This window comes from Sylvia atricapilla, chromosome 6 (genome assembly GCF_009819655.1).
Source record: "Sylvia atricapilla isolate bSylAtr1 chromosome 6, bSylAtr1.pri, whole genome shotgun sequence".
Taxonomy (NCBI): Eukaryota; Metazoa; Chordata; class Aves; order Passeriformes; family Sylviidae; genus Sylvia; species Sylvia atricapilla.
Window position 1 is genome coordinate 49,600,156 of NC_089145.1, and position 25,327 is coordinate 49,625,482.

The 25,327-nt window shown below is 35.6% G+C and overlaps 1 protein-coding gene across 1 annotated transcript in view; it reads left to right on the forward strand.

Moving 5' to 3' along the window:
• Window positions 1-25,327, forward strand: part of WDR25 (WD repeat domain 25) — a 60,123-nt gene that overhangs the window by 22,015 nt on the left and 12,781 nt on the right. The window contains exons 3-4 of the mRNA XM_066321888.1: window positions 11,864-12,011; window positions 21,087-21,217. Of these exons, the coding sequence (XP_066177985.1) occupies window positions 11,864-12,011; window positions 21,087-21,217 (279 nt within the window). The remainder of the gene's footprint in view (window positions 1-11,863; window positions 12,012-21,086; window positions 21,218-25,327) is intronic.

Sequence of the window (25,327 nt, forward strand, 5' to 3'; positions counted from 1 at the left end):
CATTTAAAAGTCAGGGATTTTAAAAGTCAGCTGTGGGTTAATGTGTGTGTACTGCTGCACACAAGACAGCCAGCCCATGTGTGGGGCGAACTGTTTTGTTTGGGTCAGCAGATCTTAGAGGAGGCACTGAATATCCTGGGAGTCAAATGTCTAGTTTTGAGAAATCCTGATATGTTTGAGGCATGCGTCTCCTACACTCCTTGTGAATGGCCAGGAAGTGCAAATATCCTTAATATAATAAATCATTTGAATCTCACCATGTTACTCATTCTTTGATGCTCCTCAGCTTCCAAGACTTAACAGTATTTTTCACAGACTTTATACTAGATAAAATCTACCTTCACACATCCAATGGAGACTCACCTGAGCAGGAATTCCTGTGGCAGAGATTTGGACTTTGTTGAGATGTCCCTGTGAGGAATTGTCATTGAGGATTATGGGAGACAGCTTTGTGTTAGGAGCTGTCTGGAGGCTCTTTAATTTCCACAGGAAGCAGTGCTTCCCATTCACATGCAGCAATTCCATGTGTGCATTAGAAGGCAGAACATTCACAACACAAGGAACAGTTTGTTCCAGGGGAAGCAGTAGATCAAACCTTGCACTGAGAGACCTCTGTCACTTGGACCATAAACTTCTTGTATGTTTTTCCCATTACTTTCCCAAGTGCTTAGAGACACATGAGCATCATAATAACTCAGTAATGGTAAAAACAACTGTGGTAAAGCAGAATGTTTTTGTCAAGAAAAATTGGAAAAATTCTCAGTCTGAGTTACCCTAGTATAACTAGAACAAGTGGACATTCCTCTATTGTACGTCCATCCTGCTAAATAACATCTTATGCAGAAAAATCTCGAGAAGACCTCAGCCAAAGTTTATTCCTGCAGCCTTCAGGTTAGGCATATTCTTCAAAGCAATTAAAATATGTTCAGTTTAATTAAAAAAACCCTGTCCAAATAAATTACCTATTTTTTCAGTGCTCTCTTGTTCTGGCTAACCCGATTTCAGTACAAAGTTATCTTTGCTACACAACTAAAACTTAGCATTCTCTTCAGTGTCACTTAAATAACCAAACTTCTAGTTGTAGTTATCAAAATGTACTCTGCTCTGGGTAAAGAAATCCTTTGCTCTTACTTCAAGACCTTTAGTGCAAGAACTCAATCAAACAGTGGGCTTGCAGCCATCTTTTCTCTCCACCCATTTCGAAACTGCAGGATAAGGCTCTTTCGGTGGGAACAAATCAAGATGTTAAAGTTGTACAGCTGCCAGAGGGGGCTCTTGTGTTTCTACCTCTGAAGGTAAAGACAACTCCAGCTTATTTCTAACTGTGATATAGCTTCAGTAAAGTGCTACCACAAGCTGTCCTGGGCAGCCCTGCATTATTGATTAATTTGGACATTAAAAGATGTAGCCAAAGTCAAATGTATGATAACGTGGGTCCTACACCTTAATATATGTTCAGATTTTTGCAGTTGTCAGCGTATCTAAATTAGTGTCTTTTTCAGAGGTTGCCAGGCCTTTTAGAGGGATGAGCAAATGTTGAGTGAAATGTGACCACTTCATTGATCTTTACTTGAGGTCTTGGTGCTGCAGAGTTTGTGCTGAAACCAGGAGTGAAGGGAGGTACCAGTAAAGAGGATGCTGAACTGATATTTCTGTCCGAGGGTGTTGCTGCTGGCTCTACTGCTCTGCCACAAGTCTTGCTGGCATTTAAAGGACTCTTAGGCAGCAGGGTTCTAGTTAGAGTGGTCTCCTATCAATGAAAAGCAAATTATTTCTCCAAATCTTAGAACAGGGGAAAGAATGCTGCACTTAAAGTCTATTTCATCTCCATTCCTTTGGAATCTTCCCTTTTTAAAAACAACTGAGAACTGGGAAAACCATCTGTCTGCCAGAATAAAAGTCAAAAGAATGATCAGTGTGTTTAGAGATCTTGATCTCATTTAGTGAAGATTTTATTCCGTGAATGTCTGCAATTTTCTTGTGTCTTTTAAAATGATACATGTGGTATAAAACATTCTAACAAACAAACCTGTGCTTTGTAGAAGGAATCAATGTGTTTTGAAAGTCTAACGGTGTAATTTATTTCCCTGAAGTTTTTAGAGGAAAATAAAATGGTTTCAGGAGAATTTTCAGACTAATGATATTTTGTTTCCAAGGAAGGAGCTAGAACTGTGGAGATTTCAATTGCCAATATAGGAAAAAAAATACATAAAAGTAATGAAAATAGGCATGTCAGTTTACTCACAACTCAATGCTGTCAAGAAATGTAACTAATAAAAAATGCTAGTGACCATCTGATGACTGTGTTTTGAACAGTTTTATGCTATAGGTTCTAACTGACATGTTAATTAAAGCTCTAATACTTATTACCAGGAATTAGGTTGCTTTTTCACATCCCTCTGTGTCTTTGCCAACTTAATTCTAGTTGACAAAGCTGGTAAAGTTTGACAGTTCTCAGGTTTTTCAGCACGTCTTCTCAGTTTTTGGTTTACATTCCCCTGCTGGAGTGCCAGTCATTCCTGTAGAGCAATTCAGATGAGATCTAAGGAAATCTGAGTTGTGTTAGTACTTCTTTTCAGTTCCCCACTTTCCTGGAAGTATTTTAGTGGCAAGATCATCTTACTGAGCTTATTCCAATATTTTTTATTTTAGTGAGGGTGAACCTGTCCTGCTGGTACCATTCATTAAACAAGTCAGATACATAGTTCCTGCTGATTTTAATTTGTTTAAACTGATTTTGTCGCTTTGTAATGTGTTCTTGTCCCAGTACAAATGTGCCTTGTATTACATTGTGATACTGAAAATAAATGCATATTTGAAACTTGTAAACCTCATCTCTGTTTGGAAAAACAAACTTCTCTGCCAAACACACTGCACTGCAGTAAACCTTGTGCCTCTAAAACTCAAAGCTTGCTGCCACATCTTAACTAGACATTCACTGGAAATGCTACAAAACATTGAAATGTTCCGTGATTGTGGTATGAAACACATTTAAAAAAACCCCAAACCAACCAATCAACAAAAAAAACCCCCACCCAAACTCCCCTCAAACATGGTTCTATTTTCATGTGAATGGGGGAATGCTCCAGCATTTAAAAAGGCTTTGAAGCTTAATTTTTAAAACATGTCTTTAAAAAGACCACCTCAGATTTAAAACCTTTTTGTTTAAATAGTCATCGAAGATATAAATTTGAGCAAGATATTGATCCTCAAAACATTAGGACACTTAAAAATAAAATACTATTTTATCTTCTTATTTAAAGGAGTCTGCTTATTTTTTTTTATTTGTTTATTAAACCCAACAAACCTTATAAGTTACCATTCTGCCAAATAACAGAAGTATTAGATTTATTTTGATAATTTTACTAGGTGTATCTCCTTCTCAGCAATCATATGGTAGTGACTGACTTCTGTAAAATTTTTCTGCATTGTGTAATAACAGTAATGTGTGAATGGAACTGATATGCTGTCCAAGAGGAGAATTTCATGAGTATGTGTGACTCGGACCTTGGAGTCATGAAGTAGATTGTTACACATCCACTTCTGATGCTACTCCGTGCAAATAGCCTGAAAGAAACTGCCTGTTCAGCTCTGTTATTTTTGTGCAGCCCAGGTGTTGAATGGAAACAGTTCAGTATAAACCTGGCACAATTTCAGCTCAAGAGGCTTGGCTACAAATATGCCATAATAAAAAGAATATTTTACAAGGAGTTGCTGTGTCATGAAAGTATTCAGAACTGCTGCTGAGTTACTTTGAAACTTTTAACTGTGTTTTCAAGTAAATGACATAGCAGGCCAAGATTTCACCCTGAACTTGTTACTTCAGCAGTATTTCAGTTCTTATCATAGAGATATTAATTTTAGGTAAATATTCTTTATAAACAAACTCATTCTAAACTCATTCTACCTTCAGTTTACAAGAGCAGCAGAGCTTGCTTCTGAACAATTATATGATATTCTAGCGTTTATTTACTTTAGTCAAATGTTTGAATATGTTATTAGTATTTTACTAGTCCATGTTACTGCATCCATGCATGTGTTACTCGTGTTTAGCAGCATTTGATCCAGACACCAGCTGTGTGAAGGTGCTGTGCAACACCTGTGTGTGCACCTCCCTCTGAGAGGGCTGTGAAACGCTGCAGGATTGACCAGTTTGTGCAGAAACTGCATAGAATTAACAAGGAAAGAATGTTGAAACCGCCGGATAGGAATAAGGTTTCAGCCATCCATTTCATCTGTCTGTAATTCCAGAAGCAAATGACATCCAAGAAATAGGAACTCAGCAGAGTCCATGTTTTCTTTACTTTTTCCATTTCTGGATCAAACGGTTAAAAAAAGAGTTTTCGCAGATGAGATTAGTATGTCCTGAGGACACTTTTGATACAATGGGAATATATAACTTGGAAATTCTTTAATAGAAATGTCTATGAAATATTTATTTCAGTATTGTTCAGTGTCTTACTGTTAGCATTTTTAAAATATAATTTACTTCTTTCTGAAGAGTTCTGTTTGCCAGTTTTGACTTGAAAAGCTTCTGTGGAGGCAACATTAATTATTTATATTAGCAAAACCCCAGACAGTTTGTATACTTTAAAATTATTTATGTCTTCATTTTGCCTTGGTTGATTTGATTTTCCTCATGTTACAGGTTAACTTTTGAAGTAGGGAATTGTTAGGCCTATTTAAATGAAGTGTAGTAGCTCTTGTTGAAAGCTTTATCAAGAATATTTCTTTATTCTATGTAATCAGATGGACAGCTCTTGCCACAGTGGTGTGGAATTTTTGTTTTCTTTTTACAAAATTCTGTTTTATTTGTCTTGTCCCTCCTTTGCCAACTGAAAATGTCAGCGTTTTATCTTTTTCCATCAGTGTTTTCTTAAAATCATTTTACAGGATGCTGGCGGCTCAAAGTGCACTTTTGATTGGGTTTTTATTTTCCTGTTAATGGGAAAACCACCCAAAATGAAGCTTCGCAACTAGTAATTATGGAACCTTCCTTGGGGAAAGGGCTGCTGAGTTCCTGTGGGAGGGAAGATTAAAATAAAACACCAAATAATTGGAAATGTGTTTCATTGGCATGGTTGGTATGAAGCTCATGTAGTACTTATACTTAACCTTTGCTGGATTTTCTAGGATTAAAGCTTTTTTTGACATGTGTGCAAATCAGTTTTCATACCACTGAGTAGTTTCTGGTAGTAGTGCCAACTAGTATTAAGTATTATAACTTAAAATGCTTCTGCCTGAATGAAGCCCTCTACAAAATTAGAACTATCTTATGTCTAATATACTGGGTTATTTTTAGGTTTAGCTTGATTTTGTTTCTGGGGGTTTTGTTTGTTTGTTTGGGTTTTTTGTTTGTTTTTTTTTTTTATTATTATTATTATTTTTCTTTTTTTTTTTTTTTTGTAAAATTGAAGATTTTACACCTCATTGGTTTGATTAATACACTTGCAGCATTTTAATATTAATATTAACTTTTTAGGGTAAAAATAACAAATTTAGACCTTATGCTGGCTGTCTCAGCTACATGAATTTATTGTATTTTTTTCCTTTCCACTCTCCTTATTTCTGCAGTAGTAAGGGTTGTTTATTAATAAGCTATCTAAATACAAATTCTTATTCTCTTATTCAGATATTAAAGCAATAATAAAGTTGGTTCTTCCCTTCAGATTAGTAAAGTAATTGCATTTTGAGTTACAACTGCTGCAAGAAGAAAGCTGATGGAAATCTGTAAATGTTCAAATGACAGCATTGATATATACTTCTTACACCATGTCTAGATTAGGAAGAGGGATGTCATTTAAAATATGTTCCCTAGAACACTTTAAACATTCCTGAAACAAGTGTTCAACACATAGGAAAATGTGTTAGTTTTATCTAGCTGTACAGAATCCTGCAGAAAAACTCTTTTTTTGGGACAGCTGTTCTAAAAATTAAGCTGGTATGTCCAAAATGTCATCACTCATAGTCCATGTAACAATCTGAATATCTATTTACATCCTTCATAACTGTTTGAAAATAAGTTTATCGGCACTTGAAGGTTATACACAAATGGACCTTAGCTCAAAGATTTTTTTTTTTTAACTTTAGTTTTCACACAATATAACTGTGGGTTTAGACAAAAGAGTTCAAGCGAGTTTCATAGTTCTTTCAACAAATTTTGCTTTGTAGTACTCAACAATACTATTATTTGGCTCAATATTTTAAGAAGACATGAATCGAAACAAGAATAAAACATTCTAAATATTCCTGTTGTTACTTTAGGAATTTAAATATATTACATGCAAAATCAGATTTTTTTTAAAGTCATGCTGTGGCTGGAGAGGCTTAGGCACCCCCAGCGATTCTAATGCTTGGTTATTTATTGCTTCTCTTCCTGGTATTCGTGTCTCAGTTCTATGAACAAAAGAAGGTACCTCTTTATGTAGCCCCTTATCCTTATTGCTGTTGGTTAGAGATAACCAAGGAGCATTTTGAGCTCTTGCAGCCCAAAGCTGCACCTCATCCAACTGGGGAATCTGAAGAAGCAGTAATGGCAGGAGATACCTTTTTATGATTTTGTAATTTTTCCACGAGACAATTTCTGCCCTCTGGCCCATTGATTTTCAAAGAACCTTTTAAAGTACAGATCGGAGCGTGCTTTGAAAACTAGAAAAGGCATTTTATGTAGATAGTTTGGGGCTTCCTTCTCTACTGTATTTGTTAGAAATTACAGTATTTAGATATTGATGAGATTGGAAAAGCAGTATGGTTCAGGGGGTACCCTTCTCTTGAATCTCTGCATGTTGGCAGATATGGCATGTTATCTTTCAGGCCTGAAAGATTTAAAAACAAAGTAAAAAACCAAATCAGTTTTGTCTCCTTGAGACTCACCAGGGAGCAAAAAAGGGAGAGGCTTATGTCTTTTCAGCTTCAGAAGTCTGTGGAGCAGCCTGAGTGTGCTGTGGAATGGAACAGAGTCTATTCTAGTCAAAGCACACTAATTTCTTCATGCATCTTGCAACTCAGTACTATCCCACATCATCCTTGAACAGGGCTGTTTCTTATATGCCACTTTTGTATTTATAGTAATTGACAAGTATGAAATGGTTTCTTACTGTAATTCATTAGGAGCCATTGACAAAAGAAGTTGGTAACTCAATTTGGCACAACTTGGCTAATTTGAGGGGGGAGGAGTTCTTTCAGTGTGGATGTTATGTTGAAATGAACACGAATCCATCCATTTGAAAAGTTTTTAATTCTGTTACACGTGCTCCAGAAATTAATTTCTTGTTTAGTATTCTTGACTGGCTCTGCTGTAGTCCCTCTATGCATGCAAATTCAAAATGCATACAACTTAATTCCTCACTTGCTTCCAACCTCTAATTTATCACAATTGAATCATTGTTCTCAGGTTCACTGTGCAATTAGTGACTGTCTGCTTGAATAAATGCACCTTTCTCCTTTTAAAAGTCAGGCTGCTGGATTTTCTTTTCTGCAATCTAAATTGGAGGCAAGTGCATCATAGATAATCATAGCATGGCAATGAAAGAAATGTGCTCAATTCCTAATTTATCAGTCTTGGTGTGCTTGATGAGTTCTCATATTATTTTGGTTACTCTGCTTATGTTACTGTGTCCTTTTTTTCTGGGTATGAATCTCTAGTTTGTGTGATCAGTAGGATAAAAGTCTTTCTTTTGTGCCTTCTGAGCCGGTTGATAGTGCAGCAGACCCCAGAGCATTATTCTGTGACTGCTGTTGAGTATCAAGTGCTTACCCTCTCTTGCTTCCTGCTGTGACTTACCAAGAGAGTTTTTATCTTCAACCCTAACTACTTTATTTTCCAAGGCTGTTTTCCTGAAAGCAGAAAATAGGATCTGGAAGCATATCTATAATAAATCTCATCTCTTATATTGTGTTGTTGCTTATGTGCTTTGTGAACTTCTAATCTCAAGGGCAAAGAGGTCTGGTTATGTTACCTAAAATACACATTACAGTATTTTCACAGCATTTCTAGGCTATACAGGAAAGCAAACAACTTCAGAAGCCTTTATTTCCAAATACTATGGAGAATGAGAAAGAGCAATTGAATTAGAATGTGCCTCAGAGAAAGTAAAAGGAAAATTGCTTTTGTAAAGAAATCACTGGTATAATTTTGTCACTTTGCTGTTTGTACCTGCCATTTTGGCCCCAGATATTAATCCTAGCAGATAACTATGTAATCGCCATACTTTCTATAGTGGGAGAGGAAAAGAAATAGAAATATAGTGTTATATATAGTGAAGCACAGGAGAGTAAGAAATAGTAGTGAAAGATGAACCAGTTTGATAAACTAAAGCAAATTTTAATAAAGTTGGCAAAAATAAAATTAAGTTTTCATGATACCTTTATGCCAGAAATGAGTATTAGCTGTTTATTTCTTTCAAATATAGTATAATTAATTAGTTCATAATTGTAGATTTAGACCAGGTAATGTGAAAAAATGTGTTATTTTTCTAATAACAGTTGCGTATTTAATTTTTTTTTTTTTGATTCTTATAAAGGGAAAGGATGGACTGGTTACTGTTTATAATGTATAACATTGCTTGAGTGTGTGGCAAAAAGAAAGTATTTTCAGGGTAGCAGGATGAAATGTGTGCTTTTAACTTTTTAACTCAGCCATTAAAATCACAATGGTCATCACAAGATAAAAGCAACTTCAGATTAATGAGAATTTGGTATTTCATCTAGAAATAATACTAGGTTTCTGTGAGAGCTGAGTTTTCAAGTTAAGCTACAAGACATAAGCAGATGATCTCTTGGTAAAAATAATTTCATATAACTGTGTCTTATTTTGGCAGATGCATAATAGTGTCTAGTCTTATAATACTTGATATATGTGTTTCAATGCCTGTGAAGAAAGATTTATATATCTCAGCCTCTGTATTTTTTAGTGAACTGTTTCCCCTGCCCAAGTAATTTATTCTGCACTAAATATGATCTTTATTCCATGTAAATCTGGCAGTTTATTCTACAAATGTTAATTGTAAAGGTATTTAGGTTAAAGTTTAGCAGCTTTTGGTATTTAAAGTGAAATTTTCTAAATAGTTCTAAGATGCTTCATTTATTAAAAAAATACTTCGAAATTCTTAAAGCCATAACTTCTTAAATTATGGTGTTGTGGCCTTTATCTTCAGCCTTAGACTGGTTCTGGAAACAAATCCTTTTGTTGAGTTTATGTATAGATGCCACTCAGAAGAAAATGTTTGAGATCTTCCTCTGGTAGAGAGGGTGTAATTCATGTTCCCTTTTGCCAAAGAAGGCATGATTCACATCACTCACTTGATACAGGAATCTTTAATTGCCCTAGTTCCTAGAATTTGCAAGTGAAGAAAAAAAAAGACTAGAAAGGCATTTATTTCCACACACACTCTTGAAACACTTGACTCAGTTGAAATTAAAACCCTGAAATGCCCATCACCTTGGAGAATCTGCTGATTTGACATGTGAGTCTTGGGCAGAGAGATACAAACTCAAATGCAGAGGACTCATCCTTTTGCAACCTCTCCTTTTTTGAGTGGTGTTGGCTGCCTGTGTAGAGCAAGCACCAGCAGCTGAGCAGATATTCCTCTCAAGCTTTGGACAGAATGCAGTGGAACTCTCCCATGAGCCACATTGTCTTCACTTACCACTGGTTAAACAGTGGAAATACACAGCAGTGGGGAAATGCTTAAGAGGCTCCCTAAGGAAATGCAGACATGATGGTGGCTTTGCACTGATCCTCTGATAGGATCTGGAGCATTTTCCATTGTAATAAAATACAGAAGATTCTCCATTTGTGCATGTGACATGGTTAACATTTCTGTCCCTTTGGGGCACAGACTGGGGCTCTGCTACAGCTGAGGATTTCACCATAATGCCTAGTGAAAACTGATGAAGCTGGGTAGGAGCAGGGGGGAGAAGCACTGGACTGAAGTGGGAAGGTGTTCCCCTAAGTGCTTGTTTAACTCTTGATCCTTTTTCCTCAAAACCTCGTTCTGTAATTAAAGGCTTACATCAATCGGCAGTAAACTAAGTGAATTTCCTCAGTCAAAACTGCTTTGCCCATGCAATTCTTAATTCCAGAGAGCATTGCAAAACCACCATTTCCTGGGCAAAAAATGAGCTGATGGAAAGTAAAACAGTAGAGAGAAATGTGTCACTTGGTAAATTGTCCCTTGGGCATGGTCAGTGGTCTCATCCACAAGAGTGGACCGCTTGTTCCAACTCATATAATGGAGGGAAATGTGCAGCTTTAAGGATGTGCTATTTCCAATTATGTAGCTCTTTTAATGAAGCATGAACTCAAAAGTGCTGTCAGACTTGCTTTACTTTACCTTTCTTGTGAAAATTGAGTTTTTGTACTTAATCTCTGTAACAGGACAGAAAATATCAGAAGCATGTACCACCTGTTTTTCCTTTCATCTTGATTCATTCATTAGTTTCCTGGTATTAAAAGCCCTCCAAGATACAATTAACCCTTTTTTGATACTGTGAAACTCGAAACAATCATTAAGACTCATTAGAAGAGAGAAACTTACTTTCAAAAGCATTTTAATATTAACATTTCCTTGATTTTTTTTAACTTGTGATTCAGGTAGAATACTGAGGGTATGGCCCTCAGGTTTCAGTCTTTACTGGCTGGTCAAGTAGTTAATGATAATTGGTTGCTTTGCATTGCATAACTGTGCTTTGTGATAGAAGATCTTTTGATAAAGTAATTTTCTATAATGGAATGTTGTCTTCTGAGCATGCATTATGTAATGATACTGTCAGCAAGTCTTTTTTGTACAGTAAGAAGAAAATTTTATATAATTGAAGATAAAAATGCATTACCCAAAGTCTCATTTTCTTCTCCCTCTTCACATTCTAAGCTCAAAAGGTATTATATTGTACAATGATAGGATATTTTATAGTCAGTTTTTACTGAAAAAGAACATTTATAAGAAAATAGTTTTGATGTTTAGCCTTCTGTCACAGAACTGATCATACTGGATTTTTATATGGGACATTTGTTGCTAAATTTCTAAGTTTATCTTAATACTATGACAAAAAGAGAACCATGAAAAGGATATGCCTTTAATTTTTGTCAACTGTATTTGGTGTCTAAAGTCAAAGTAGTTGTATTTTCTAAAATATATTCCTTGGAAACAAGTACCTGTCTCTTTAAAAATTGCTTTAAAAATATGAGCAGGACTATTTATGCTCTGAAAATGCTACTTGCTACATACTTAAATAAACACTGAATAACTAGTAGAATTATCAGAAATTCTCAGCATCAACTCAGTTCTGTCCAGGAGAAAATGGAAAATGGAAGGACTCAGAGCAGGCCTTAAAAATCTCCATGTAGCTGCATGGTAATATTCTTACCTACTTCCGCAGTGAAGTTAAGGTAAAATTCTCTAAAATTTTACTTAAAATTGCAAACTGAGAAATATGATTAAAGCACATGTATGGGCAGATGTGAAAGCTGTAATCTGCCAGGATTCTTCTTACTTGATAGAAAGCGAGATATTTCGGAGACAAAAAATTGGGAGAAACATGATTTAAGGTTAAAATATATTTGGATACATCCCTGCATAGAGTAGGACAGCATTATGAATGGGAAAGTATAACATGAATTGAAAGCAATGTAGACATTTCAAGAAATAACAAAAATAGTAACAACATAATTTGTGGCTTGTTAATAAAATGCCCTAATTCTAATCAACCATGCAATTATTTCAAACATTTTTTTTTTTACAGCTTAGCTGATACAACTTCAGAATGCAAAGCTTTCTCAGCTACAGTGATTTTCTGTAGTGAATTATTATTGAAAAAAATACTGTGACTCTTTGTAAAGGTGCCCTTTATCCTTCTTTTCAAGGTATGGGATGCTGTAGATACAGGCTGCTGTTTAAAAACCTACTCCTGTCACTCCTGTGCTGTTCGAGCTGCCCGGTGGTCGTCCTGTGGAAGAAGGATCCTCAGTGGGGGCTTTGATTCCATGCTGCATTTAACAGATGTAGAAACAGGTAAAGGCCATGAAGAGTGCATTATAAAGCCATTTCTTTATTGTGTACAGAGGACTTGGGATCTTGCTAGCCTTATTCTTTCTTACCTGTAGATGAAAGTTAGAATTCTTGAAATGTGACCTTACTTAAAAAAATGTATTTTGGCAATTAAGAGTAGTTGAAGAAGTTTGAGAAAACTGAAATGTCTTACTGTTCACCATCACATGTAATTTCTGCTGTCAGATACTACACAGATGAATGGAATGAAATGTGTGTTTTTATGCTCTGTCATGGTCTTTCATTAAAGTGTTTGAACAGCCTCTTAAGGCTGACTTCAGCAACATTTATACATATGTTTATTTTAAACACAGGCTTGTATCTCATTTTCTGTTGGGTTGAAGTTTGGGCTTGAAATTAATTAGGTGATTTTTTCTTTTTTCTGAATAGGACCTTAATTTTGAGTATAAAAATTCTGGTATGAAAACTTGAGACTGATCTTGTATTGCTCTTATGCATTTTTGAATTTGATTTGGGATTTGATTGTTGTAACCCTAACAACTAATTTCCTCATGTCTCCTTCACAAGCTAAGTGCTACTGTCAGCTATATTCCTTCTCTTCTCAACATCCAGCAGCATTCACTGGGGCTGTGCATATCACGACATCTCTGTGTGCCTGTATGAATTAGTTCCAAAATGGGACCTTCTCAAGGGAAGAGATGCAATTTTACATTTCCCATTTAGTTTATTTTTAAGTGTTTAACTCCTGCAAAGGTGCAATATTTTTTGTAAGACTACAATAGAAATCCTTACAGAAATTACAAGTGGTTTTTGTCTAGGAGGATTTTCTCTGGCGTAAAAGCAAGAAGTACATTGTGTGTGAGTATCTGGAAAGCAGAAGTTCTATTCAGATGAATTGGGAAAGCAGCCAAGAAAAATTTTAAATATTGTTCACATGAGAAAAAGGTTCTTTTCATACTCTAAAATCTTATTTTTCTCAACAATAGTCATTCCAGAAGTATTTGAATTCAATGATGGCTGGCAGGGAGCTGTTGCAGTGTAGAAATGTAAAATATGTTACAGAATACTGATGTTTTTAGAATATTCAGCTTTTTTAATGAGGAAAGGAGTTTTATATACTTGGTTTAGTAGTACATGAGGTTAATATACCAAGTCATGAATTTGTTAGACTTCTACAGCAACCTTTCTAGTCTCACATATAACTGAATCTTACTAATCCAAGTGGATTTACTTTTGTCTGTAATGCTTACAAATTCAAAATAGAATGGCTATCTTCATAATGGGATTTATAGCAGCTGAATAGATTTTGTGCATCTGAGTCATTTTTCCCTAGTCTGGGAAAAATCTCACAAAAACATATGAAAAATGCCAAAGATACATAATTTAAATAATATCATTTAATTTCCAACATCTCTTCAGTTTAACTCTCCAGTAATGGGACAGAAGTCTGGATTATGTTGATTATAGTGATTCATTTATATTCTCTAGGGAATGACAACAATAGCAAACTGTATTGACTAAGTTTCAAAGCACATAAGTTTATGTTTTTTAAGGTTCTTTCCTTACTGACTACTGAGTTTTATAGTGTTTCTAGCTACTTAAATAAATTATGTGTAAAATGAATGCTTATATACTTGGAAATATCAGGTATTCGTTAGCGCCTTATTTAAAGAACACAGAATTCCTTGTAGTTCCTCTGAACTGCAGTTGTGATTGGACCTAACTTTCATACCTCATTTGGAAAAGCATATTATGAGTGATCAGAATTTTAGTCTGATTTCCTATGTATGCAAGCCAGTTGCTGAGTTCCTTCCCTGTTGTGAAGTTATTCTTCTTTTCATACATTAAAGTCAGTTCTGTTCAGAGAGACAGGGCAAGCAGTTTGCCTCTGGAATCCAAATCAATTTGATATAAAAAGCCTCATTTCCATTTGAAAAACACTGAGGCATCCATAAGATTTTGATTTACATTAGTTCACTGAATCATTCATTCCTCCTCACTCTTCATCAGTGCTGAGATGATTTCTTCTTTGATTAACTTCAGATAGATGTTAGAACTGTTCCTTCACAGAGGACTTTCATATACTTTTTTGGACTTCAGTACTAATTACTTTCCATTGCTAGTATGAACTATCTACCAGTGTGTTTAAATGTAGTAAATGCATGCCTGGATTTTATAAACGATAATGCTCTCTGTCAGGCTCTATGCTCTTGTATGTTTTGTTCTGGTTCAACATTTTTCCAGTAGTTTCCTAAAATCTGATCTTTCTTGTCTTTGTTTTCAGTATAGGTTTTATATATTACATCTGTGTTATAAAAATTGCTGTGTGTCCTTCACTAAAAGAAACCTAATGGTCTATATAGAATGACTTAAAAAGTTTAAAAAAGCTTGCAAATACAGCTTAGTACATGCATGATATTGAGCTGCCGAGTTGTGGAGGATTTTATTTTCTGTTGGTTTTCTGTTGGGAACATAGTTTCTCCCCTATTAAATCGAAATTGTAGTCTGGCTAATTGTTCTGGGTCTGATGAAGGCTAGTTATGATCTTTCCCAAAGGAATGTGTCAGAAGTTTTTTAACAAATAGCACTAAAATGAATTCTTCAGGAAATTTTCTTTCTAAGATTGGACTTAATATAAGTATCCCGTGTCCTAATATATTGCATCTTCTGGATTTTTTTTTTAATCTTTATGATCTCAACAACATCAGAATAGAAGCAGACATGGAAATCTTATTAATCATGAAACAGAATTTTTGTTGTTGGCAGTGAAATCCTGATATAAGGCTAGAAGACACATCCATTAAATCCTGTCTTTTAGTTTTACACCATCAATCCTCTTGCCCCTGTCACATGTATTTAATGAAAGTTCTTATACATAAAAAGATCTAAGATATTGCAAGCATTAAAAAGGAGCTAATAGTAATCTAAGGAAGTTCAACAAGGACATGCATCTGGAATGGAGTAATCCCGTGCAACAGACCAGGCTGATGCTAATCTGATTAGAAAGAGACTTTGCAGAAAAATACCTGGAAGTCCTGGTGCTGAATATGAATCAGCAATGTTCTCTTGCAGCAAAGGTCAACGTCATTCCAGGCCAGAGTAGGAAATATTTACCCAGTATGTAGAGAAAACGATACCAGGCTTTTTTCAGAGATGTACAGTGAAAGGATAAGAGACAAAGGGCATTATAAGAACAAAGAAACTTGTTGGCTCAACTTAGGGGTCATCAAATACTAAACCAGGCTGTTCAGAGAAGCTGTGGAGTCTATACTTGGAGAGACCCTTAAGTAATCTGGACCTAATTGGAGTAGGGATTTGGACTACATGATCCCTGGAGGTCCATCCTACATGATACTGTGATGAAGAACACAACAAGAGAAGAATTCAAGCTAATGAGGTATAAGGAGTTCTCTTACTGTGGTTTGGATGAAATACAACAGATGTTGCTGTGCAAGTCTTTTTTAAATTCAATTTTTGTACATCATCATTTATTATCTTCAAGGGCCATCCAGTGCCTTAACACCTGGATGTGAAGCTAAGACTCTCCACAAATATGGTTTTCTTAAAGGCTGTTGTACACATTCAGTGTGGGTCGGACCCAAAATATGCATAAATTTCTAAAGAACTCGAGGTTATTCATGAGCCATTCACATGAGTGGTTCTGTGATTAGTTGGAGTTTGCATCAGGCAAGTTCTGTACTACACTATGGAGATTCATGAGTATTGGTAGGTCCAAAACCTGCAGATTTACTGTCTGTTACTGGTTAATATTTTTTAAATTGTCCTATTTTATATACATTATTTCTTTATAAAAAGAAAGCTTTTTGAATGGTTTCACAAATATGATAATAGTACAGCAGTCTGAGATTCCCTGGTTTTGTTTTTCTCTAATAACACACAGTCATTTTCTATTACTGGTAGTTCAAACACTTTATTATTTACTGGGTATTAAATGGAATACTGGGTATTCAGAGAGCACTGAAAAAAATTCCTTTAAAACCGTTCCAGTCAAATACATTTGACATTTGACTTCTGTTATGTCCAGGTGCAATGGAGATGCTGTACCAACTTTGGAAGGGTAGTTGTATTTTTAGAATTTATTTATAACTGTTTTATTTTTGGAATACATGTTTTATTCATCAGTAGATTTTTCATTAGTCACAAATGAATTGGTATAATAGCATAGGCAGAACATTGGCTGGGTTTTTTACTATTTGCATATTGTAGATACTTTTCATTTCTTTAATATTATGACAGAGGGAATGTTCCAAGAAATTTTGGCACATTCCCTAAGTTGCCAAATGCTGCAGTTGTATTTTAGTTCATGGACTGAGCTTGCTTTCAAATATAATTTCCTCAGAGTTATAATGAGAGAGAGAGTTTCTTAATGGAACATTTTGTACCTACAAGAGAATGGTTCAAAATTTATTTTCTATATATTTTTTTCTATTCTAATTTGATAATCCTATAGATATAACATTACTATTTTTAATGTACTCGTATTTGTTCACATAGGATTTTTAGTTCTCTTACCTAAGCATCACCCCAGGAAAGCTCTAGCATTCCTCTGTTCCTTCTTTTCTTTCCCAGTACTCTTTAGAGAGTAGTTTTAATATGGAGAAATCTTTTATATGACACCTCAGAAAAAAGCCCAGTTGATTGACATTGTTTTTGTTTGCTTGTTTATTTTATTTTTTTTTTTTTTTTACTTTTGGGTTTATGCAGGCTCTTTTGATGTCAGGTCAAAGTTCACCCCAAGATTCAGCAGTTTTATGAAATATGTTGAACATAGTTTAGAGATCAGTCTCTAGCTGGAAGTGTGTAACAGCAACAGCACTTTACTTTTTATGCTCACTGGTGTGAAGCCTTGCTAAAAGAAGAGAGAAAAGTATTTATTTTGGGGGCATTTCAAAGGTTAAAAGAGAAAATTATTTAATATTTCAAACATCTTCATGTGCTGTGAACTTGTGAACATGTAGGGGCAAAAATTAGGAAAAACATGTAGTCAATACAACTTTGGTTCTTGAAAAAATAGTAAGGCCGTTTGTAAGCACACCAAGAATGGAGAAGTAACAGCTTTGATTTGCTAAGAACAAATGATGTCTAATCAATCTAATGTTTTTTCTCACTATTGTACATGAGAGGGACTGTGATTGTAATAAAATATTTTCATATATATTGTCTTTTTCTGAACACATTGGGAAATCCATTTTGCTGAGCAAGGTGACTCTTGTGTCCTTGTAGGTCTCAGGCTTCACTTTTCTTTACAGATCAGAGTAAAGGAAGTAAATGTTTTTGGGTTATCCAGTAAGGTGTGTGAACCTGAGGACCACTAAGTACAGTTACAGGAGCATCCAGTGCTGAGTAACTGTGCTTATGCTCTGTGAAAAATTCAGACTGTTAAATAGCCTTTAAAACATCTGATTTTATAGCTGAGCAGTTTCACAGTATGCTGCTGCATAAAGGAACAGAAACATATATTCAAGATATTTTAAAAGATTTTTTTCCATATCGTGTATGTTACTATTAAGTTACTGGCATTGGAGAATTGAATTAAAGCCTTTAAAGAACATAAAACACACTGCAAAAGATATAGTAGGTATTGTTACTGAAATTATGAAAATTAAGGATTTAGAGAACCTTATGATTTCTGCTTTGGAATAACAACCCCTTATAAAGGAGAATGATATGTGGTATGGATTTTCCCTCAATTAGCCAAAGATATTTTTAAAAGACCTAATTTTCTAGCCTATGAGTTATGCTGCCTTTAGGAACTGAAATGGAATAAATATATACACAGTAAAGGTATATACAAGCTTGCTGAGTTATACCTGTTATGGATGAGGGAGTCTTCTCCTCAAAGGCCATCTTTTGCAATATATAAAATAAGACCCCCCCCCAAAGGTGAATATTTCATTTAATAAACTGAATAATTGTAGAGAAAAAGACGTGTAACTGAAGAAAATTATTTCCAGAAAGAGGGAGGATGATCTATAGCAAACACTGCACCTGGATTTCCCAAGCTATGGGGTGGGTTCCATCATAGCAGGATTACAGCCTGGGAAGAATAAATTCTGCTCATAGTAAAATAACACACTAAGCAAAGTTTGTACAGAAAAAGGCTGAGAGTTGAGTTCATTGTCTCAAATTACTGGATTGCAGGAGCTAATATATCCCATGTCATCTTTTGCATTGGCCTGTTCCATCTCTCAGATGGATATTTTTCATAAATTTCTGAGTGAATTGTGAATAAATTTTAGTTCTGGCAATAAGAGTGTTCCTTTCTCTAACACCTTTTGAGTTTGTTAACTGCTGCTGTTCAGCCTGTCCAGTCTTGCTTATTTTCTGTGACATGGCAATAGAATGGAATTCATGCACTGTTTACTCAATTTCCAAAAAGACGTTTGGTTGAATTTCACTTTGGGCAGACAACAAGAGAGGGTGAGTTGTCTTTCCAAGTGGTAATTGGAGAGCCTGAGCTTTTAGGATTAGTTTATTGTGATTGTTTCTGACTTAAGTAAAAAAATATGGTTAATATCTCCATTAAATTGTAAGGTAGCAGTTTAAAATAAGAAAAAGAATGAGGATGAGGTTCAAGAGTATAGAAGTGAATAAGATGCTCAGGTTGTTTGCATTAATTTTATTTGTTATTACACTGTAATGTAGAATTCACAAGATTGTTACGGTTTAATTATGTTAGTGACTGTCACTGAGAGCTTTTTGGATAAATTGCAGCCTCTAGAAGACAAGAAAAGGGCAAATTCAGTGCCCATTTCTTTCAAACAGGAGGAGATAAAGTAGGGAATTAGAGCATTTTAGTTTCTGAACAAAATATCTGGCAAACAATTAAATTACTTGGAAGTAGTTGGGATTGAGATTGAAAAATTGACCAATTAATAACAAATCATGTTAAATCAATCTTTCCATGGAAAAGGTTGCAGATCTTGTAGTTAGTAGATGAAATACATCTTGAACTAAATGCACATCTTTTTTTGCCTGTGTTTGAAATGACTTTCTCATGTCTTAGGCTAGAGAACACAAGAATTTATTATTGAAAATGTAGTTTTGAGAAGTCTTGTGGAGGTAAACACATAGCAAAGCCAGTGTTTGCCAAAAGCTTAAGTGAGGAGCTTCAGTTAATCAGTTATGGATATGTCTAATGCCATTTGGACAATGCACTTTGTGGAGAAGAGTGATCACTTGATGTGTCCTTTATAAAGCTGTGTGACAGGATTATTACAGGTAGGCTGGATTTTTGCCAGTTGGCTGGCTGCAATCCCATTAAAACCTTGTTGATTATACTCCCAGAGTTTTTTATTGAGCTGGGAACTGGTAAGAAACAAATTCCTTTGGGAGCAAAGTGCTATTAAACTGAGCCTCCATGGGGTAATTCAGTATTTTCGGAAGTGCCATGGGTGAGAGTAAGATGCCTGTGTATGTGGCTTTTATAAAGCCCTCCCCCAAATGATGCCTGGTAGAGGTGTACATGAGAGCAATATCTTGCTGTTCCTATAACTGATGATTTTAATACTTTCTTCCTTCCCTGTAGAATCGGGTTTTTTCCCCCCTCTAGCTGTTGGGGTTCTGAAAGCTCCCATGGCAAGAGATGGTCACATGGTGACTTGAGGAGAAAATCTCTGCTGCCCTTATGACTTTTTTGTTCTTTTGGGGAAAGAACTCAGGGACAAAATTAAGTGTTTCACTTAGTGGTGACAAGAGAGGCCCTTTGGATCTTGCACTGGCAATCAGTGGCAAGTCATTTGAAAAATGGACAAAAATCCCCTACAAATATCAAAATTCACATAGAACAACGCTCACTCCTCCTTTAGGCTCCATGTAATCTTTTCCCCTGTCTTTTCCCTTAATGAGCATGTGTGATGAAGTAAAACCTTCTCTTCTTTAAACTGAATAAATAAGTAATTTTATGAGTCTTGGCCTATTGACTGTGTAAGTTGAGTTCAGCAGATTGAGGAAAATGGTGATGAAATCAAATAAATCGGCCTCAGAGAATGAAATAAGAATAAAAAAATCTGTGTGAATGATTTGCAATATTGTACACCTAACTGCAAGAGCTTACATCTGTCAGTAATGTCCTTAGTTGAAAGTATTTTCAGTTGTTTATAAAAGCCTTTTTTAAGATAACCCTCCCTTGCATAAAATGCAAATTAAAGAATATTTTAAGAAGCTTTTATCATAGTATTTTAAAGGATTTTTTTTTGTTTTACTTCTGCAGTACCTCCTTCACTGTTGCTTACAGCAGTAACTTTATTTAATGTAGGTCTTTATATGAGATATGTAGAATATAAATCACAGTTGTTATTGTGAAAGTGAGCAGATATATTTATCTCGGTCCGTACTGCTGTTCCAAAAATTTTATTTCAGTGAAAGTACAGTAATATCATGAATTTATTAGGATGAAAGGAAGCAGCAAACTGTGGAAAAGTCCTATAAATTAACCTAGCTGGATTCTGTTGTGTTCAAAAGTGCAGGCAATCCAATTGCCACTAACCACAGGATCCTGTGGAGATTAGTGTACACAATTAAAATGTTGGCAACACTGTATTCATGGGAACAGCTATTGCCTTCATATGGTGGTTTGCAAATTATTTCCTACTTTCAAGATGAAGTTGCACTTGTACCTTCACAGGAAGTTAAGTAAACAACTCAAGAGTTGTAATATAGATTAGGATGTGGTATTTCTGTACAATGTTTTATTCTAGTTATTTTTGTCTCACTGGTAAAAAAAAAAAAAAAAAAAAAAAAAAAAAAGACTGTGGCTTCTCTGTAGGTCAATATTCAACCATTAGATTTGTAGATTTCTTCCTGTGTGTTGACTGAAGTGTAACCTCAATGGAGCTCCTCTCCTTAGTGTGGGGACTATCCATTTCAAATGGATAAAAATTAGTGAGAATAATGACTTTTATTTTCATTAAATTAGATTAGCTCCAGATATTTGAAATGTGTTATTATAAGCATGTTCATTTTTAGCAACCTTGATATTTTTGAACTTAAGTTGAACTGAATAGCATATTCCATTTTCTGCTCAAATTTTAATCTCCGCTTGTCACTTTATTTTAGGGAAGCAGATATTTAGCAGCAAAACAGAATTTAGGATCAGTGCACTGAAGTTCCACCCTACAGAGTCAAATGTTTTCATTTGTGGAGGGTTCAGCCCAGAAGTTAAAGCATGGGATTTAAGGACTTCTAAGGTAAAGGAAATCTTTTTTTCTCTTTCTCTTTCAGAGTGTTTCCTAGGTTGTGTGTGCTGTGTGTTACCAAGGTGCTAGGTGTACTTACTGGTCTTTAATTGAAATGTTATTCTGAAGCCTTTTGCATTTGTCACTGTATTCCTGTTTGTTGATACAAACCTCTGTAATGTGTTTTAAGTGCTATGAGGAACATTGTCCAGAAAAATACTATTTTTTTAAAATTTTCTGTAGATATAAGTAACATCTAGTTGAATTAAACAAGGCAAATAGCTCACTTAAGGGTTGTGAAAAGCAAGGCAGCAGTACAGCTATTTTGCTCTTCAAGCTCTTGAAGAGTGGGTCAGAATGTGTATGCCTGTACCTTTTGTATAGAAGCCTGGAGCAATTTTTTCATTCATGAAGGGCCACAGAAGTGGGAAATGTCTCTGCTTTTATTTGGCAGCTTGCTCCCAGCTGCCATACAGAGCTCAGGTAAGACCAGAGATGTACTTTGCCAGTGGAAGTGTAAGGTAAGCAACATCCTCATGCACAGAATAGATCAAAGAGAAGCAGGATAGTGAGTAGTTCTTTGTTTTCCTTTGTATTTCTCTGTGGGTAGATCCTACTCATCATAGTTTGCCATCTGTTTGCTCTTGAGGATGGCAGAAGGGTCATGAAAAAGATAAGATAGCATAGCCACACCTTGTCTCTGTCTGTGAGGTACTGTGAGAGATGTAGGAAGAGGCATTTCAGGAATGAGGGCTCTAATGGGAGAGCTCTAGAATCATTGTGGGGGTTGCTCTGTTGAGGAAACAGAGTATTCTTGTGCAATTAATAATCGAGTTCCTGTGCTGCAGTTGCATTTGTCACTGATGTTTGAGGAAAGAATTTAATTATGTAGGATCTTTACCACATGAATAGGTTCTTAAAAGAAAATATTAGTAAATACATATTGAGACTGCCACATCTGAGGCTACTCTGAAAATAAAATCACAGCGAGTTTCAGAGTTACAGTGTTAGTATGAAAACCTTTGTAAAAGTGGATGGGATTTATTGCATCCATCATACTTGTATGATGGCTAGTTTTCCTTCACAGGGATGTGAAGAGATTCTCAAAGAACAGGTCTGTGAAGGAAGATGGTACTAGTTTTAAATTGCAAAATATAAGTACATTAAAAAAAACAACCCTATGTATCTGTTGAAAAAGGGAATTAGATTTTCTATTTCAACTGTTCCCCCTGGCAGGGAACTGAAGAAGAAAGACTAATAGAAGTCTTTTCTCCTGAAGAGCAGGACCAGTGGTTTCATAGCATGGAAATGACGTAGAGAATATGGATTTTCTTTCTTGAGATTCTCATAACAGCAGAACTTAATTGTGGGAAGGAGGTTCATTCTGTAATTGAATACTTTAGTGTCCTCTTTAACACAGAGAACCCATTGTTTGTCATGGTATGCTGAACTGCCGTTAAAAGGTGCTTCAGGAACTAAATGTGGTGTCATTTTTTAAGGCTTAAAGATTGTTGATTTTGATGTCAAATTTGAGGTCTTCAATTGTAGTCCAGAAGAAGATGGCAGATGTAAGTGACAAAACATTCTCTCAGAGATTTTCTGACTTGGTCCAATAATCTTTTCTGGAAATGAGAGTGTAGTTATACATGAAGTCAAGTGGTAGTCTGGGGTGTTACAAATCCAGAGACATTCTTTTACCCTATGTTATTTCTTTGTGATGGATTTTGTGCCTATGCATATCTTTGAGCAACTATCTCTGAGAATCTGTGAAGATGATTTTTCTACAGATTTGTAATCAGTTGTGATTGATGAGCATAGTCATGCCAAAATTGGCAATGCCCCCAGCTTATGTGTGTCTAGAGTGCCCAGTCTTTCCAGATGGAAAATGGTAACTGATTCTGTTCTAAAATAAAAAAGGGCTGAAGTCACATGTTGCAAAAATGTGCCTGTCTGGACAGTGCTCATGTTGTGTATGGTTGTGGAGGAATATGTCAGAAATTTTTCACAGGTGGTTGGGCACAATCTCAAGTATTGATAACGGAGAAGGCACTTCAGTTTCAAGGAAATAGAAGATTAATTTATGATGGATATTTACAATCCAAGTGCTCAAAAAATAAATTTTTTAATAATTTTGATACCAGTGGTTTTGATGACAAGATCTGAAGACTATGCAAAAGTGGCATTGACTCAAGTAGAGCTAAGGGGCTAGAGGAGAGATGCTAGTGCTTGTGCTAGATAAATTAGTTCTCAGTTGTCTTCTGAGTCTGCTACTCTACTGTTGTCAGTATCTCTGCCAATCTGCAGTATTTTTATTTTTGAAAAGTGTTATAGTGTCACCAAGACGAATGGCTTTAAAAATGCTGTTGTTGGCCCTTTTTTACCCCTTGGAATAGTTTCAATAGTGCTTTTCCTTGGTACCAGGCAAGGTGTAAAACAGTATTATATTCCAAGCAATGATGACAATAAATGTATTGTCTGTTAAAGCAGCTCCTTCCTCTTAGGTTTTAAATTCTGATGCTGCCTCAGTTTGACCATAGCTGAACTGTCAACTGATACTTCTGGCCAACCTAATTGTAGTTCAGACCTGCATGAACATAGATTCAGAGAGGAATTCCTTGTGAAGAGGAGCAGGCATGGAACAGCAAGTGGTGCTTAACCTGGACAGAGGCTGCAAAGCACCACAAGCATCCCAGGCTGTGATTGCCAAATATTGCCATCCACCTCAGCCTGATGCTCTGCAGAAGGTGCCTCCTACAGGAACATGTGTATCTCTATGGAATGGAGTTTGCTGTTTGGCAGACTTGGAAAGTCTCGCCAGTGAAACTGTTCCTGAAAACTGGTGGGAGAGAAGAAACATGTCCTTCACCAATGAACAGTGTAGCTGCAACAGGGACAAGGCAAATAGAGATGTGTAGCACCCAGTTTACATGAGGCAGCAATGAGGGACAGACAAACGTTCCTGAGATGGAGCTTATCATTACTGTGCATCATTACTGCAAAATATTGTAGTTACATTTCAAACTCTCAGGCATAGAAGGGAATGTTGGTGAGGCATGAATTATCAGTGTCATCAGTATGTCATGTCTGCCACTTCCTAGTTTGGGGGATTTCAATGGGTTCTTCAGGTATTCTTGCTTTCAGTTTGTATTGTTATCTTTATTCACATATTTTTCATATGTGAATATTCAGATTATATATTATATTAATATTCAGATATGCACGTATCTTTTCCATCTTACACAGTTATAGCCATAGTTAAAACTGGATAGTGTCCTAGCCAATATTTTGAAATGTATCCTGTTCTAATAAGTGCAATTTTCTCTTAACTGAAATAGATGTCTGAGGCCTCATGCCACTTCCGTTTCAATTTTGACACAAACAACTTTTCTATCTTTCAAGTCCTTTCATCCTAATTCACGACAAGATTTTCCTGTTTTGCCTGTTCTTTCAAGTGTGTTAACCTGTCATTCAGCTTGGAATGATGTGTGGGAGATCTGATGATTCTTTTTGTTCCTATCATCATACTCCTGATAGCCTTTTCAGGCTTTGTAGCATATTTTGTCAATAGAGAGAGAGCACCCTAAATCAGGCATCTGAATCTTGTTACTCATTGCACATTGAAAACTCAATTTCAGCATTTGCTGGTAATTCAATTTCAGGGGTCATTCTTTAGGATATACTCCTGTGTTTTAACAAGCTATTTTCTTGCACAACTTAAAATTAACTGTGAGGCAGAATGATAATTTTATCAGGAAACAAGGGGATTTTTCATGGAAATTCAGAACAAAACATTAAGCATAACACAGAGGAAGAGTGAGAAATTGCAAAAATGTTGTCCAATTACACATACATGCAGTGGTTTAAATGAGCTGCTTTATGGCAGTGTGCCACACTGAAGCTTCCTGCTGATGGAAAATGACATAGAATAGCTCATAGTGGTATTTTTAAAAATTAGTACTTCTGACCAGGACCATGAATTTATGAGCATTAATTAGTAATATTTATTCGTGATTTGAATGTGGTACAAAAATCAGGTTTGCAAGTTCCAGAGAAAATGTATCAAGTTGGCTTGAGGCAGCCTCTCAGCTACTAAAACACTGAAAAATTTTAGGGGAGCTAATA